The 13,874-nt window shown below is 41.7% G+C and overlaps 1 protein-coding gene across 1 annotated transcript; it reads left to right on the top strand.

Annotated features, from left to right (window-relative positions):
- Window positions 1-93: 93 nt before the first annotated feature.
- EAF2 (ELL associated factor 2) lies at window positions 94-13,589 on the top strand. The gene is made up of 6 exons (XM_071562831.1): window positions 94-292; window positions 2,990-3,084; window positions 3,775-3,911; window positions 4,617-4,762; window positions 8,063-8,329; window positions 12,755-13,589. The coding sequence occupies exons 1-6, from the start codon at window positions 190-192 to the stop codon at window positions 12,799-12,801; spliced, it is 795 nt and encodes a 264-aa protein (XP_071418932.1). The 5' UTR covers window positions 94-189; the 3' UTR covers window positions 12,802-13,589.
- Window positions 13,590-13,874: the final 285 nt, after the last annotated feature.

Raw genomic sequence — 13,874 nt, 5'->3', positions numbered from 1 at the left:
TGCCATTGGTGGAGATCCGCGGAGAGACGCGCCCAGCGACCAATCGGCGCGCGGGAGGGGCGGGGCCCGGGCGGCCCCGGCCTATGGGAGGCGGCGCGGGCGGCCCCGCGGCCCGGGCGCTGTGAGCGATGCCCGGTGCGGGCGGCGGCGGCGGCCCCGGGGCCCGCCATGGTGTGAGGCGCCGCCGCGATGAACGGAGCCGTCCCGTCGCTCTACGACCCCAAGGCGCGGGTGCTCAATCTGGGAGAGAGCTTTGAGAAGCAGCCGCGCTGCGCCTTCCACACCGTCCGCTGTGAGTGGTGGGGCAGCCCCTCGGGGGCCGGGGAGGGGGCCCGCAGTGTGTCCCCGCAGAGCTCTGAGGGGCGAGAGTGGCTGCGGCCCGTCCTGGCCTTGCAGGCCCCGTGGCTGCCTTGATCCCGGGAATCTGGGGTGCAGCCGGGAGCTGAGTGCCATCGGGTGCTCGTCCGCGGTTTCGGGATCAGCGCGATGCGGGTTCAGTCGGTGCTGGGAGCACGAACGGCCATTGTATCCCAGAGCTGCCCCTCGCCACCCTCTGCGCACTAACTTCGATATTTATGCCTTTTCCATAGCGTCTCCCTGCAGTTCTGCTGGAAGCCGAGCTAAGCTGAGCCTCTGGCTCTACCCTCCTCCTTTGCGCTGAGTTTTTTGAAGTTCCGTACAATTCAGCAATCAAAGGTTAAAGGCGGGCAGCGTTAATCAGGGAGCCAGTGCACCCTCCCTGAGTACATAATTACTATCTAGAGAGGTGTGTGCTCAAAGATTCTGAGGGTAGCTAGGAAACAAATGCTCCCAGGATTATAGTCCTGGTAATTTAGGACTGCTGTTTCTGGTTTTGTTGTCTGGTTATTTATAGACTGATCCCCAAGATTCAGTCTCGCGTATGTAGAGAGACAAACAACTTGGAGTTGGACCAAGGGTTGGACTTGATGATCTCGGAGATCTTTTCCAACCCAATCCCAATCGATTCTATGATTCTGTGATTCTCTGGAGAGTGTGTTGTGTGCGAGGGGCACTGCGCTCCCTGGGAGCGAAGGGATCGGCATTTAGGAGAATTGTCTGCGACTCTGAAAGGGGAGGAGAGGGGAAAAAGCTATAATAGTTTAAACAAATGCTGCAACTTGACATTTACTAATTTTAAAGAGGACTAACAACCACATCTGGTACCTCTCACCCTTACAGTTTCTTGCTGACTCTTGTAATTTGATGATTTATTCTGAAATCTGTTTTGAAATCTCTCTTCCTTCCAACAAATGAGACATGAAAACTGGCATGTTTGTAAGTTCTGTCAAAAGCACATGCAGAAATATTCTCGGGCACCTGACATTTTTGTTAGCAGTTGAGTAGAAGGGAAAACAGCTGCTGGTTAGAACTTAAGATCGGAAAGTATCAGTATCTAAATTTTCTCGGGTGTTAACAGCCCAGTGGCCATGTACTGAAGGAAACACTGATTTGATGAGAAGTTCTGGAAGTGTTGTGTGAGACGTGTGGGATTTTGCCCTGAACAAGGTTAGCAGGGGCTGTTACCTGTGCCAGCTCCGACCCTCCTGCCCACCGGCTCCCGCAGCCTGGTTTTCCTGCCCGGCTGGTGTGCAGGCTGGAGCCAGCCACGCTTCCCACTGCGGTCTGTGCCGCCTGGCCCGTGGCTGCAGGCCCAGTTATGGGGCTGAGAAGCTCCTCAGCCTGAGGAGTGCCCTGCCGGGGATCAGCAGCGCCAGACGGGGCGGGTTGCAGGGCGAGGAGCGTGTGCCGGGCCACGGACACGGGGCGTGTGTCACTGATCGGTGCCCTCCGTGCCTCGGTCTGTGTGCGGGGCCTGGCACCGCCACCCCGGGCTGCGACAGTGGCCCTGTGTGACCTGGAACCGCGGGTTCGACCCCACATGTGTCACCACATGCCTTGTAGAGCCTCTTGTTGCTGTCCTGTCTCCCAGGATCGGTGCAGGCAGCCTTTTGGCTGCAGCCGTTCCCAGTTCATTGGTGGTGGAAATAATACTTTGTAGATAGTGGTCTGAAACAGCTGCTGTGCCGATGGTGGGGGTTGGTCTCTTCTCCCAGGCACTCAGCAATAGGACAAGGGGGCACGGGCTCAAGCTCTGCCAGGGGAAATGTAAGTTGGAGATCAGAAAAGAATTCTTTCCAGAGAGAGTAATCAGGCATTGGAATGGGCTGCCCAGGGATGTGGTGGATTCCCCATCCCTGGTGGTTTTTAAACTGAGACTGGCCGTGGCACTGAGTGCCATTATCTGGTAAAGGGACTGGAGTCCAAGGGTTGGACTTGATGATCTTGGAGGTCTTTTCCAACCCAATCTATTCTGTGATTGTATGATGCAGAGCTGCTTGTTTTCCATGTCTCAGATTTTTTAAAAGGATCAGAAATTGATACCTTCTTTTCTTTAAAACTTATTTTAACCAATACTTTAGATGATGAAAAAGACAAAAAGGTAACTAATATTAAATTGGGAAGTAATTTCGCTTGTGACAAAAAATAACTATACTGAAACTCCAAGTTTTGGTCAGCTTCTGACATCCATGTTATAGTAAAGTCAGAAACCAGATACAGAAATGGATATTGAGAACTGATGTTGTTCTTTGCATTTTCAGTCTCTTGTCTACATCTCTCATGTCCAGGGTCAACATCTTCAAGAACTATTTATTGATTCTTCTGAAAATTATGTGAGGATTTATCCTTTGAAATATAACACAGCTTGTTCAGCCTCTTTATCCATTAAAACCTAAAAGCATTTTTCTAATTTTAACTGAAAGGTTTTAACGCTTGTACTCAAGCTTGAGAAAAGAAGCTTGACTTTGAATTGTACTGACTTAAGGAGTGATCTGCTCAGAGGAATGGTAGGTGATACACAAGCAAAAAAAGGCTTTAACTTAATAGCCTCCAACTGCAATTCATTGGTGTCTACATATTTTAGATGCCTGAAAAGTCTGTAAATAATTCAGTTTGTTTTTCTATTTAGATGACTTTAAGCCTGCATCCATTGATATGTCCTGTGAAGGAGACCTTGAAGTTGGCAAAGGTGAACAGGTGACAATAACGCTGCCAAATATTGAGGTGAGTGGGGTGGCTGAAGAGTGTCGGACCTAAGGGAACGATTTATTTTGTTGTCACAAGTATATATCCTGAATATGGATGGGTATAAAGTTTCAATGCTGTTTCAGAACTGCCTGTGTGATTTTTAGAGTAGAAAAACAATTGCTTTAAGAATGTTAAACTACAAAAGACCCAAAGGTTAAGCAGCTGTGCTGTAACTTTAAGTGTGTTGGCTGCACTGGAAACATGCTGCAGGATGGCCCAGAATTGCGTACACAGAAAGGCTTCGTGTGTATGTTGGCAGTGCAAGTTTCCCCTTGGTATTTATTGGTCTAGTGCAGTTCTAAAGCAGGAAAGACTGGAAAGGGAAAATTTACTACCTGCCATGCTTTACTGCTCTGCTGATATGGGAACTGAAACCCTTTTGGTGAAAGGAGTCCTGCAGTGATCCTGCTTTCCTTGGGAAATAAGCATTTAATCAGTTTCCAACTATGCTAAGCTGAGTGAAATCCTGTTTCAGTCAAATACCAGCTGCTCTTGGATATCACTACTGTGAATCTAATTTAAATTAACCAGTAACATTTTTATAGGCTAGAAATGATCCCTTGTAGTGAAATTGTCATCACAGATGGATTGCTGTTTCTAAGAAAAAATACTACAGGAGTTTGGTGCTACACTCATATTTCACTTACTGGACTTCTGATTTAATAGGGTTCAACTCCACCAGTGACTGTGTTCAAGGGCTCAAAGAAGCCTTATCTAAAAGAATGTATCTTAATTATCAACCATGACACTGGAGAATGTCGCCTAGAGAAACTGAGTAGCAACATCACTGTGAAAAAAACCAGGTGGGTGATTTATAAGAGCAACAACTGTCCTTTACTAATGAGTCTAAATCGAGATATGAAACTACCCACTACTATTTTTAGCAAAACATAGTTTTAGAAAATACCTGGCCTTGTTCAAAGAAGTAAAAAGCTGCTGTCTCAGCACATTGACTTCACAGCTTTTGAGCCTTGACTGCAAAAGAAATGGGAATTAATTTTTTGTTAACCAATAGCTGTTACATTATTGAAAGAAATGGTAGCTTCTTGCTAATGAGTGGAGGAAGAAATAAAGTGTGCTTGGACAGTAGTTTGCCTGCTGTCTTCTGACTTGTAAATGAGGAAATTAGAAATAAAGATAAATTCTGTGACAGGTTTCTATAATTTAAATGGCTTGTTTTTCTCATACCGAGATTTTTAATATTTTTTTTCTGCTGCTGAGTCCATATAAACACTTTCCAGCAGAATTATTGTCAAGTGGTGTGGAGTAGCAAGGTATAAAAACAAATAAACTCACAAAGTGTTTAAAAGTTGTTAGCACTGTATCAAAACCCAAAAGTTAACACATTTGTATACTATTTATGCCAGTGTAACAACTTGCCTAAGAATCTAATGATTGTATTTAGAAAGGCATGAGAAATTATTTCATGGTACCATATCCCCTTTATTCTGCCTTTTTCCTTGCATCTTGGCTGCTGGCAGATGAAAGTCTTTTCCTTTTACACACAGAGCTGAGGGAAGCAGTAAAGTCCAGTCTCGCATTGAGCAGCAACAGCAGCAAATGCGAAATGCAACTAAAGTTCCAAACAACGTTAAAAACTCTCCATCAAAAGAAAAAATGTTTCCACCTTCTCCTATGGATGATATTGAACGAGGTAAGCCCCACTGGCACATAAGGTTCAGAACCTTTGCTCTTCATGAGGAATTTTTAAGAGCCAAGGTTTTTTGCTCGTGTAGAGTTTCTTTTTGGTTGGTTGGTTTTTTGTTTGTTTGTTTTTTTAATTTGAGATTAAACACACGAGATGCTGATGACATAAGCACTTTGCTCTGATATGGAAATGACCTCTGGCTCCAGTGCGAAACAAAGCGGTATTTGTAACTTGCAAAGGCAAAAAACCAGCTGAACCCAGTAGGGTTAATAATGCCAAGAGTCCCACAGCTCTCTCCTTGACTCTTCCACTGCTCCTTTAATCATGTATATGGTTGGTTGTATCATGGCACTGGAACCAACTGAGTCGCTTCTCTTTTCATGTTGCTTCTTTTTCTTTCTGTGAACTCAGCAAACACTGGCTACAGTGCTTTACAACTCAAAATACACTCTAAATTACCAGATAGAACCTTGTGAAAGATGAGGCTCCAGTGAAAAAGACAGCTAAAACCCTGCATAAGTCAACCCTTGAGCAGTGCCATGTACTGTGTTCTTGAGAGACTCTGGTTTGGTGCTACACTCATATTTCACTTAATAGGAGGCCTTATTTCCTTTTGGAGGACAAGGATGACAGCAGGTGGTAATTACTTGCTACAGAAATGCTGACAGGTGGCACTTTCATTGACTGGAACTGACATCTGCCTCCCAAGTTGTTTTGAATTCCTTTAAGCAGATTTTTTTAGATGTATCATTTTGAGGATAGTTTTTGTTTCCATTTTGGTCTTAAGCTCTGACCAGAAATCTATATTGCAGAGCATTACTGGAATACATCTGAGGCTGCAAAGGGGAAAGAGTACTTGAGCTCACTGAGTAAAATGATGCTTTTTTTTGGTGGTCTGTTGCTTTGGGGCGAGTGATGGTGTCAAACACCTTGCAGGTCACCAAAGTGGCTGCCGACATGTATCAAACTCTTGTGTAGTGCTAGTCTGATTCTGAGTACTACTGAAAATGCAGAAAAATTGAGAACTAGGGATGATAGAGACTCTTTCAAGTCATCTAGTCCATCTTTCTGTCCTAAAATGAGTTTTCTGTTGTAATTTTTAACCTGTTCTTAAAACCTTCCACTGACAGATCCTGTGTATTCTCTGGCAAGCTGTTCCATGGCTTTGCTCTCATTATGGTTCAGATTCTTCCTAATAAATAGCATGACAACAAGCCCATTACTACTTCAGTATTTACGATGCAAGTACAGAACAAATTACTCTGCTGCTTTTGAGCAGTCCTTCATGTACTCAGAAGCTGCTTTCTCGTTCTTTATGCAAAATCATGCCAGTTGGTTCTATCTTTCCTTAGAAGTTGAGTTTTCTAGATCCCTGTTCTGTTGTTGCTTTCCTTTGCTTTCTTATGAGTCCAAAACCCTCCTGAAGTATAGTCCCTGAACACACTTACTGTTCCAGCTGAAGTTCTAGCAGTGCTGTGTTGAGCAAGAAGGTTGTTTTAGAGGCACTATTCATCTTTATACACAAGGACCAAATAGTATCATATCTATAGTGTCACAAGACCCAGTAGTGTCAAGTCACTTCCACAGCAGTGTGGTGTGGTAGAACAGTGTGTAGGGATCCACTGAACCTCACAGACTCTTCAGGAGTGCTGCCTGCTTAATCAGTTTTCATCCCTCGGTTGTGTAACTGACTATTCCTGCTTAAGTACACTATCTGGAACTTGTTACTAACTTTGTTTTCTGGGGTCGGGGAAAGATCATTCTGCCATTATCCTCTAGTACACATACAGCCTGTCCTTCACTGGTTAAAAATACCTAGTTTAAATTCTGTCTGCTTGAATCACATCAAAATTCAAGGCAGAGATGTTATTCCTCACTTTTTGGTATTAGCCATTCACTTAAATTTTTTCTTATATTAGACATTGCAGAGGAGGAAGTGGAATTAAATGATTTGGACTTGAGTGGTGTTTTTCAGTTGGGTTACAGCTCCACATGTGTGGTAGATCATGTTCTCTTACACATATCTTTTGTAACAGAAGGATGTTTAGATGCCTCCATTTTTCATTTTCTTTTTGCTTCTTTTCATTTTGTTTCAGTTGACCTATATGGTCTTGTAGTTTTTCTGTTCTTCCCTGGCACTGGGTTGGTTTGTCCCTATAGTCACAGCTACACTGTTTCAGGTGGTTTTTTCCTGAGCTCCATTTTCCTTTGACTGGCCTTTGATAAGGTTGGCCTAAGTACCTTTCCTTTAGGCTGGCCTTTGGTAACTCAGAGCTGGAAGGCTTCATGGAAGTTTGTGTTGAAGATTAATCTTTTTTTTTTTAACTCTCCCTTCTTCTCCTGATTAAGCTTTGCACTGTCTTGTGTCTTGGTGACTTTCATCTTCAACCTGTTCTGTATTGGGTAAATTTGAAGTGAGATGAGCCACCCTCATACTTGTTTTTTGTATCTGGTCTATCAAATCTGTTCCTGGAGTTTTCCAAGTGCTTGTAAGACCATCTTAATAATGGTTTGGTTAGTTACAATATTGTATAGTGATGAACTTGTGTGCCTTGTGCAACACCTCAGGTCCTCCATCCACCATTTCAGACTTCTCTCAGCACTCAGATTTTGCACAATTATTATGTGTACCCTTCTCCAAAGATTAACTTCCTCTGTGTGCTGGGCTTCAGCTGCCATATATCAGAAATGCACACTGTGCAGCATGTTCCACACCTCCACATCTACAATGAGAATAAGGATTCGCTGAAATCTTCCTAATATGGATCATTCTTTGGGGTATCCTTCATGCCTAACTTGATTCTGTGCAAAGTGTCACATGGTCCAAACAAGTGTATTGGTTGTAATGCTGAACTGCTTGGAGGCATGTTGGGTGCAGCTGCTGACATCTCACAGCTGACTGATCTGTGGGACTGTGACTGCAGCTTTTTGTCAGTGAGAAGCATCTCTGGGGGTGCTAAGGAAAATACAGAAGGACTTGTTAGTTGCAGAAATTAAAGGCCATGTGGGATGCACTACCCCGTGGAATGTGGGGTGAAGCATTTGGGTTCACAGTCACCTTTGTTCTAACGTTTTGATTGAATGGGAGAAAGTGCCCAAGCTACGAGAGAAGACAACCACATGACAGGCTGGATGCTTCCTTGTGCCCTTTTCTTTGCTCTAGAGAGGTTTGATTTTTTTTCCATGTTGCTGTAGGGTGTTTACCTGATATCTGTTGATTTTTAAAATTTTTTGTGGTGTTGTTTTTTCCCTCCTCATATTTCAATTATGATAAATGTTAACTGAGAAACAAATCTTTGTTTGCAGAGCTAAAAGCAGAAGCCAGTATCATGGACCAGCTGAGTAGCTCTGACAGTTCATCTGACTCTAAAAGTTCTTCATCCTCTTCATCAAGTAGTGAAAATAGTTCTAGTGATTCTGAAGATGAGGAAATGAAGCCCTCTCTTCCGATGTCGATGCCGTATTTGCAGCCTCAGCCCACTGTGTCTGCCATGCCACAACAGGCTGTTCCTGACAAAGATGCCAGTCATAACAGACCCCAAGAGAGCAGTGGTCATATGATGAATACACTACGTAAGTACAAGGGCTGTTCTTTTCTTAGTGCACAATTCCAGACATGGAGATTCTGAAAGGAAACCATCTTGTCTTTCAGTATGTCTCTGTTATAATTAAAACTGTGGGAAGTGATGCTAGGGTTGATTGTTCTGCAGCAGGCTGAATTAGACACTGGGCTGGAAAGTTTGTGGTCCCCAGAGATATTAAATTAAAGCTGATGCAGTTGAAAATATTTCCTAAGCTCTTCTGGCTTCCTCCCGGTTCTATACAGTAGGACTGGAGAACAGTAATTTTGTATTGAAAATACTTGAGCTAACAGGGCACTCCCAAAACATATGCTTATAATTTCTTGGGTAGAACTATGGGAAGGATACTGTGGCCACAATGCTCTGAGTTCCAGAGGAGGTGGTGTTTTCTTAGATATGTCAGTTACTATTATTCATGGCATGCTGGATGGCAGGTAACACAGTCCTTTGTGTGTAAGGATGGAGGCAATTTGCTTTCAGGTGACTCTATCTTATTCCACTCATTCAGGCAACTAAAGATTTAATTTGAAGAGTAGCTCTGATGTTCAAGAGTGGTTGCTGTGCAGTCTGGAATTGAATGCTCAGTGTATTCCAAAAAGAAGAGTTTGGAAAACTCTCACATAGAAAAATCTCACTAGGCAGAGAATGTGAAGTTTACTACCTAAGTAACAAGAATACTCAGACACAGAAGTGAGTGTTCAGCTCTCATGACTCTTCCAATATGACTATGTTTTTAATTAGGTGCTTAGCTGCTGGTTTGAAGAGATTCCCATCAACCCTGGTTTGCAGCCTAAAGACTCTTGAGATTTATCATTTATATGTAAACTTGTTGTACTGAAATTTTAGACTGACAGATCTGCTTTTATTTCAGCTCTTAATATGGATAACATGAACAGGGTGGGGTTTTCTCTTTTTGTTTTTTATTGTGCTAGTATTTAAATGCTTAAATAACCTCAATAGATATTTAATTATGTACTGCATTAACAGATAATATCAGACTGAAAAGTCCTGTGACTTCATGTGTAAAGGACTAAATGCTGCTTTCATTTTGCTGTTGCTGTAGAGAACAATGTCTTCATGTTTACAATTTGCACAACTTTAGAGTGCCATTTATTTCAACCTTTAGTCACAAATTTGATTTCCCATCCTCCATGCTTTAAATAAACCTGTTTTGTAAACTAGATTAAGCTCTATCCCCAGTGACAGAATCCCAGCTGGCAAAGCTTCCAGTGAGAAATACATTTACAAGTACAGGTGGCCAAGTCCTCCAGTTCCAGCAGTCACAGTGAGAAAATGCTGCTTAAAACATGACACCATCAACACTGTTCAGAGGCAGTTGGTGGCTGGTGGTGCTTGAGAACCACGTTGACAGGTAGAACCTCTGCCTGCAGCCTCTGAACTTGCCCAGCTCTTGAGATTTAATGCCATTTACTTCTGTTGTGGCTACAGATCTGCTGCTGCTCAAAACGATTCCATCCCCAACTTCCAGTGCAGTTAACACTTACAGGACACTCAGCTAGGTAAAGATCAAAGTAGTTACTTTCTAGAAGAATGCTTTTCTCTAGCACTCTTTCTGAGGGAATTTGGCAGGAGGCTGAAACCTGGAGAAACTAAATGGATAGCACATGGAGTGGCAAGAATTCTCAGCTGGGGTTCTGTACAGTCATTTCTTCCATCTCAGATAATGTTTTGCAAAAATAAAATATTGAATTAACAAATGTCAGCATAAGCTGTTTGCTTGTCTAATCTTGTTTTAAGGTTTGCCTGCTTATGTCTGTGACTAGTCTTGTGCATCTCTGTAGAACTGGGGCCATATTGAGTAATTAGTGAAATTTTCCTTCGACTTGCCGCGTGCAGGCAGAAGGCTGGGGGAAGGCTTAGAGAGCAGAGTTTCATCTTGCACGTAGAAATTACACAGCTGAGGTTTTGTGAAACTTGGAAAACAGAGGAGGTGATGTCTAGAGCATGGTAACCAAATGGTTCTGTCCTGTACACATCCACCTCTTCAGGAATCTGGGGATGAAATTGCCCCTCACCCCCAAAATACTGCTGCTGCTTCTGCCTTCAGAGTCTGGTTATACAGCCTCACAACTTGCCTTGGAACAAAGTTTGTAAGTGGTGGCACTGATGAATCTGTTCTTTGGGAATGTTTGATCATATGTTGCTTTATGTCTACTTTTTGTTTAAACAAGAGTTATGTTAAACAAAGTAACTTTCCAAAGAAAACCAGCACAGATGGGCTATTCTGGGGCCTTGTGTTATGTACATAGCATTCAGCATAACTTCACTCTTTTAATACTTGGTACTGGTACAAACAGCGAGTCAAGAAATAATTTTCCCTTGTGTTAGTTTGATGTTGGTGTGACCACTAAGATCTGTGAAACAGGATCACTCTTAGGAGCTTCCCTGTCCCCTGTAACTAGCAAGAATTTGGTTGAATGTATTATGTCAGTGATGTAAAAGCATAGGAAATACTGTAATTTTCAGTGCCATCTATTTCCCCAGTTAATATTGCTAATAAGCAACTGGCACCATGAGAACTGAATTCAACAGTTTTTGTCCATTTCACTGTTGCCTTGTAAGTACAACAGAGTCCAGATGTTTCTTCAGAGTCCTTGTTAAATGAGCTTTCCATCCTTGCACCAAATGCACCTGAAAGCTGCCAGTGCTAGACTGTTATTTTGCCACCTCTGAAGGTGGTTTTTGGAGGTAGGGTTATAAAAATGGGACAGAAAGTTTACCCTGAAGTAAATCCTAACATGTTATTTCTGCCTCTGGAACTTGGAGTTCTTGCTTTCCCATCTGCTGGTTTTCACAAGCATTGGCATTTTTGGCTGGTGTTACAGGGTTTGTGTAATTTCTATTAACTATGTTGAAATAACTTTTGAAGGCTGCAGAAACACTATTTGGAAGGTTATCTTCTTGTTCACACTCCCTGTCCTCTCCTGAAGTAGGTGGTGCATAACAGGGCTGGGATGTCTAAGAATACACTGTAATTCTCTTGAGTGATAAATACTTGAGTTTAATTAACCAATATCATCTCTGTCTTAAATATTATTTTTTAAGATACTATATTGTTCTGAATATTATTGGCAAACAACTTGATTTTTTTATTTCCTAAATTGCTTTTTTAAATTTATCTGAAAATAATATGGCTGTAAATTTTTTCTATATAGGGTTGGAAACAAAAAAATTGTCTACAGTAGTACTTTAGGGATTGCTGCAAACAGGCATCTTTGCTGTTCTTTTCTTATATAAAAGGTTTTTGTTTTGTTGCAGAGAAACATACACCACTTTCTAAGTTTTAGTGACGCCATAGTGGAAAACAAAAGAAGGCTAAATGCTGCCATATTAAAGACTCCAGTGTTCTGACAGGAATTATGTGCCTGAGAACAAAAGATCCAATCTCAGCCTGTGGGGTTTCCCCCCTTGAGGTTACTTTTTCCCCCATCTGCAAAAGGGGTCTGTGAAGGGGGTGCTGAGAGAAGGGTGTGTGACAAGAGTGTGCTGACTCAGTTTTCTCGGTTTCACTGGTTTGTTTCTTTGCTTTTTAGGCCATTTCTGCACAACCTGAGATGAATTCCTTTTTTTTTTTATTCTTCTTTTGTAATGGTTGTTTGGCAAGGGAGGTGTGAGTAAAAGCATACGAGTTGGAGCAGACTCTTCCCAACGTGTGGGAAGTTGCCAGATAATGTAGATTGTGTAGAGCATGCTCTGTATTTTTTCTCAGCTATCTGTCATCCTTGGGAAGATTCCCTCCCTTCCACCCCCTAAGCTTATGGACATCCATGGCAAGCACAGTGAAGTCCTTCTTTTTACTTCCTCATTTTGAAAAGTACATATACAGCCACCAAATTAAAGTGTTTTGTTTGTTCACTTGTTCCAAAACCAGTTTGAAATAGTAGGTCACTGATACATCTTTAAATGGTATGTCAAAGAGCTGCTCTTCTTGATTGAGACACCACTCTGCTTTCAGGCACAGCTGAGTGGCATTCACATGTGTTTCAAAAAAAATCCAACAACTTGTTTTTCACAAAACTGCATTCACCAGCAGTTTTCCCACTTATGAAGCATGAAAATGTGGGTGGCAGAGATAGCTAGGTGTTGTCTTTTGTGATCTGGTGATATTAAATAAATGCACTTGTGCAAATAAGCTAATGGCTTCCTTGCCAGGATTTTAAAATTGTAGAAAAGGGATCTCTCTAAAGTTCTGTCACTGGAGGGTTTGGTTCTACACCTATTTATTCTCCTATCATGGAACAGTTTGGGTTAGAAGGAACCTTTAAAGATAATCTTGCCCACTCTCCTTGACCCATTTAGCTTTTGTAAGCCTTTTTAATTGGGAAAGGGAGTATCTTGAAAGAAGAACTTGAATTATTTCCTTGAAAATGACTAATATGATGACTCTCTTTTCTAGGAAATGACTTGCAGCTGAGTGAATCTGGAAGCGATAGTGATGACTGAACAACTTTTGGCCTTAAATGTATCACCTTTTTTTGCTAAATATGTCTTAGCATCTGTTTTGCACTAAGATTAGATTACCAGAGACTGGAATGAATGTCCTCAATTTTGATAATAGACATCTTAATTTTCTACTGATACATCATGTCTATAATAGAGCAGCATTGATATCTTGTCAGTGCTATGGTTATGTGTTTATCTTTCAAATTACTGTATTTACAGTAAAATTGTGTATGATCTGATTTTGATTATTTTTGCCTCAGCCACCTGTTTTACTTGAAACTGATTTGTAACAGCTAGTTACTTTATATAAATAGCTATGGAATGGAGAAATTTCTGATATTTATGGAGGCAAGTTTCCTTCCTATAATTTAAATGCTGATCTGACAACTTTGACTTGGAGGGAGTGAAAGGGAGAACAACTAAATGAGGATTGCTGTGTCAGCTACACTTTTTGTTCAGCTCACAGTTCATACCTTTAAGGAAACTGCTGAATAATGGGGTCCACTAGTGCAGTTACAGTTTACAATTGTTCAACACATTGCTGAATTCTTAATTTCATTGTATTATGGGACTTTATATTTCTGAGCCTCAAGATTCCCAAGGGAACTTGTCTATTCTCTGACTTTTTACGTAACTTGAATAGGCTGGTCTTTTTACAACCTTTTTGTATCTAAATTAGGTAACTGCAGAGACAGCAATGAATTTCCTTCATTTGATTCTGTAATGAAAATCAGAAAATTTCTTTGTAGAAGTATAAAAGTAATTTAATAAAGCAAATATTTATCATTGTCATGTGTCAGGTTCTGTTTTCATTGGTTAAGAACTCCACTTTCTACCTAAAGTTGTCATGCCAGCAAAGAGGTCAGGCAAAGAAATAATGCAGTGAAATGGTACCTAATACAGACACTCCACTCTGTCTGCAAGATTCAAGTGTTTGTTGCTTTTGCTACACTGAGATGAGCTTAGTGAGAGCTCACCAAAAGTCTATGGTGGTGCAAATAAATCTACTGACGAATATTTGTTACAGATTACATCCAAATGCCAGTGAGAACTGATACTGTGTTAGACAAAAA

The sequence above is a fragment of the Pithys albifrons genome, chromosome 8 (assembly GCF_047495875.1).
Source record: "Pithys albifrons albifrons isolate INPA30051 chromosome 8, PitAlb_v1, whole genome shotgun sequence".
Classification (NCBI taxonomy): Eukaryota; Metazoa; Chordata; class Aves; order Passeriformes; family Thamnophilidae; genus Pithys; species Pithys albifrons.
This window is presented reverse-complemented; position numbering and strand designations above follow the sequence as displayed.

What these genes read in the sequence shown, in the direction of transcription:
- EAF2 (XM_071562831.1), top strand. Translation starts at nt 190, where the DNA reads ATGAACGGAGCCGTCCCGTCGCTCTACGACCCCAAGGCGCGGGTGCTC. An exon ending in TAACGCTGCCAAATATTGAG is followed by an intron (nt 3,085 to 3,774) that starts GTGAGTGGGGTG and finishes CTGATTTAATAG; the next exon opens with GGTTCAACTCCACCAGTGAC. An exon ending in TCATATGATGAATACACTAC is followed by an intron (nt 8,330 to 12,754) that starts GTAAGTACAAGG and finishes TCTCTTTTCTAG; the next exon opens with GAAATGACTTGCAGCTGAGT.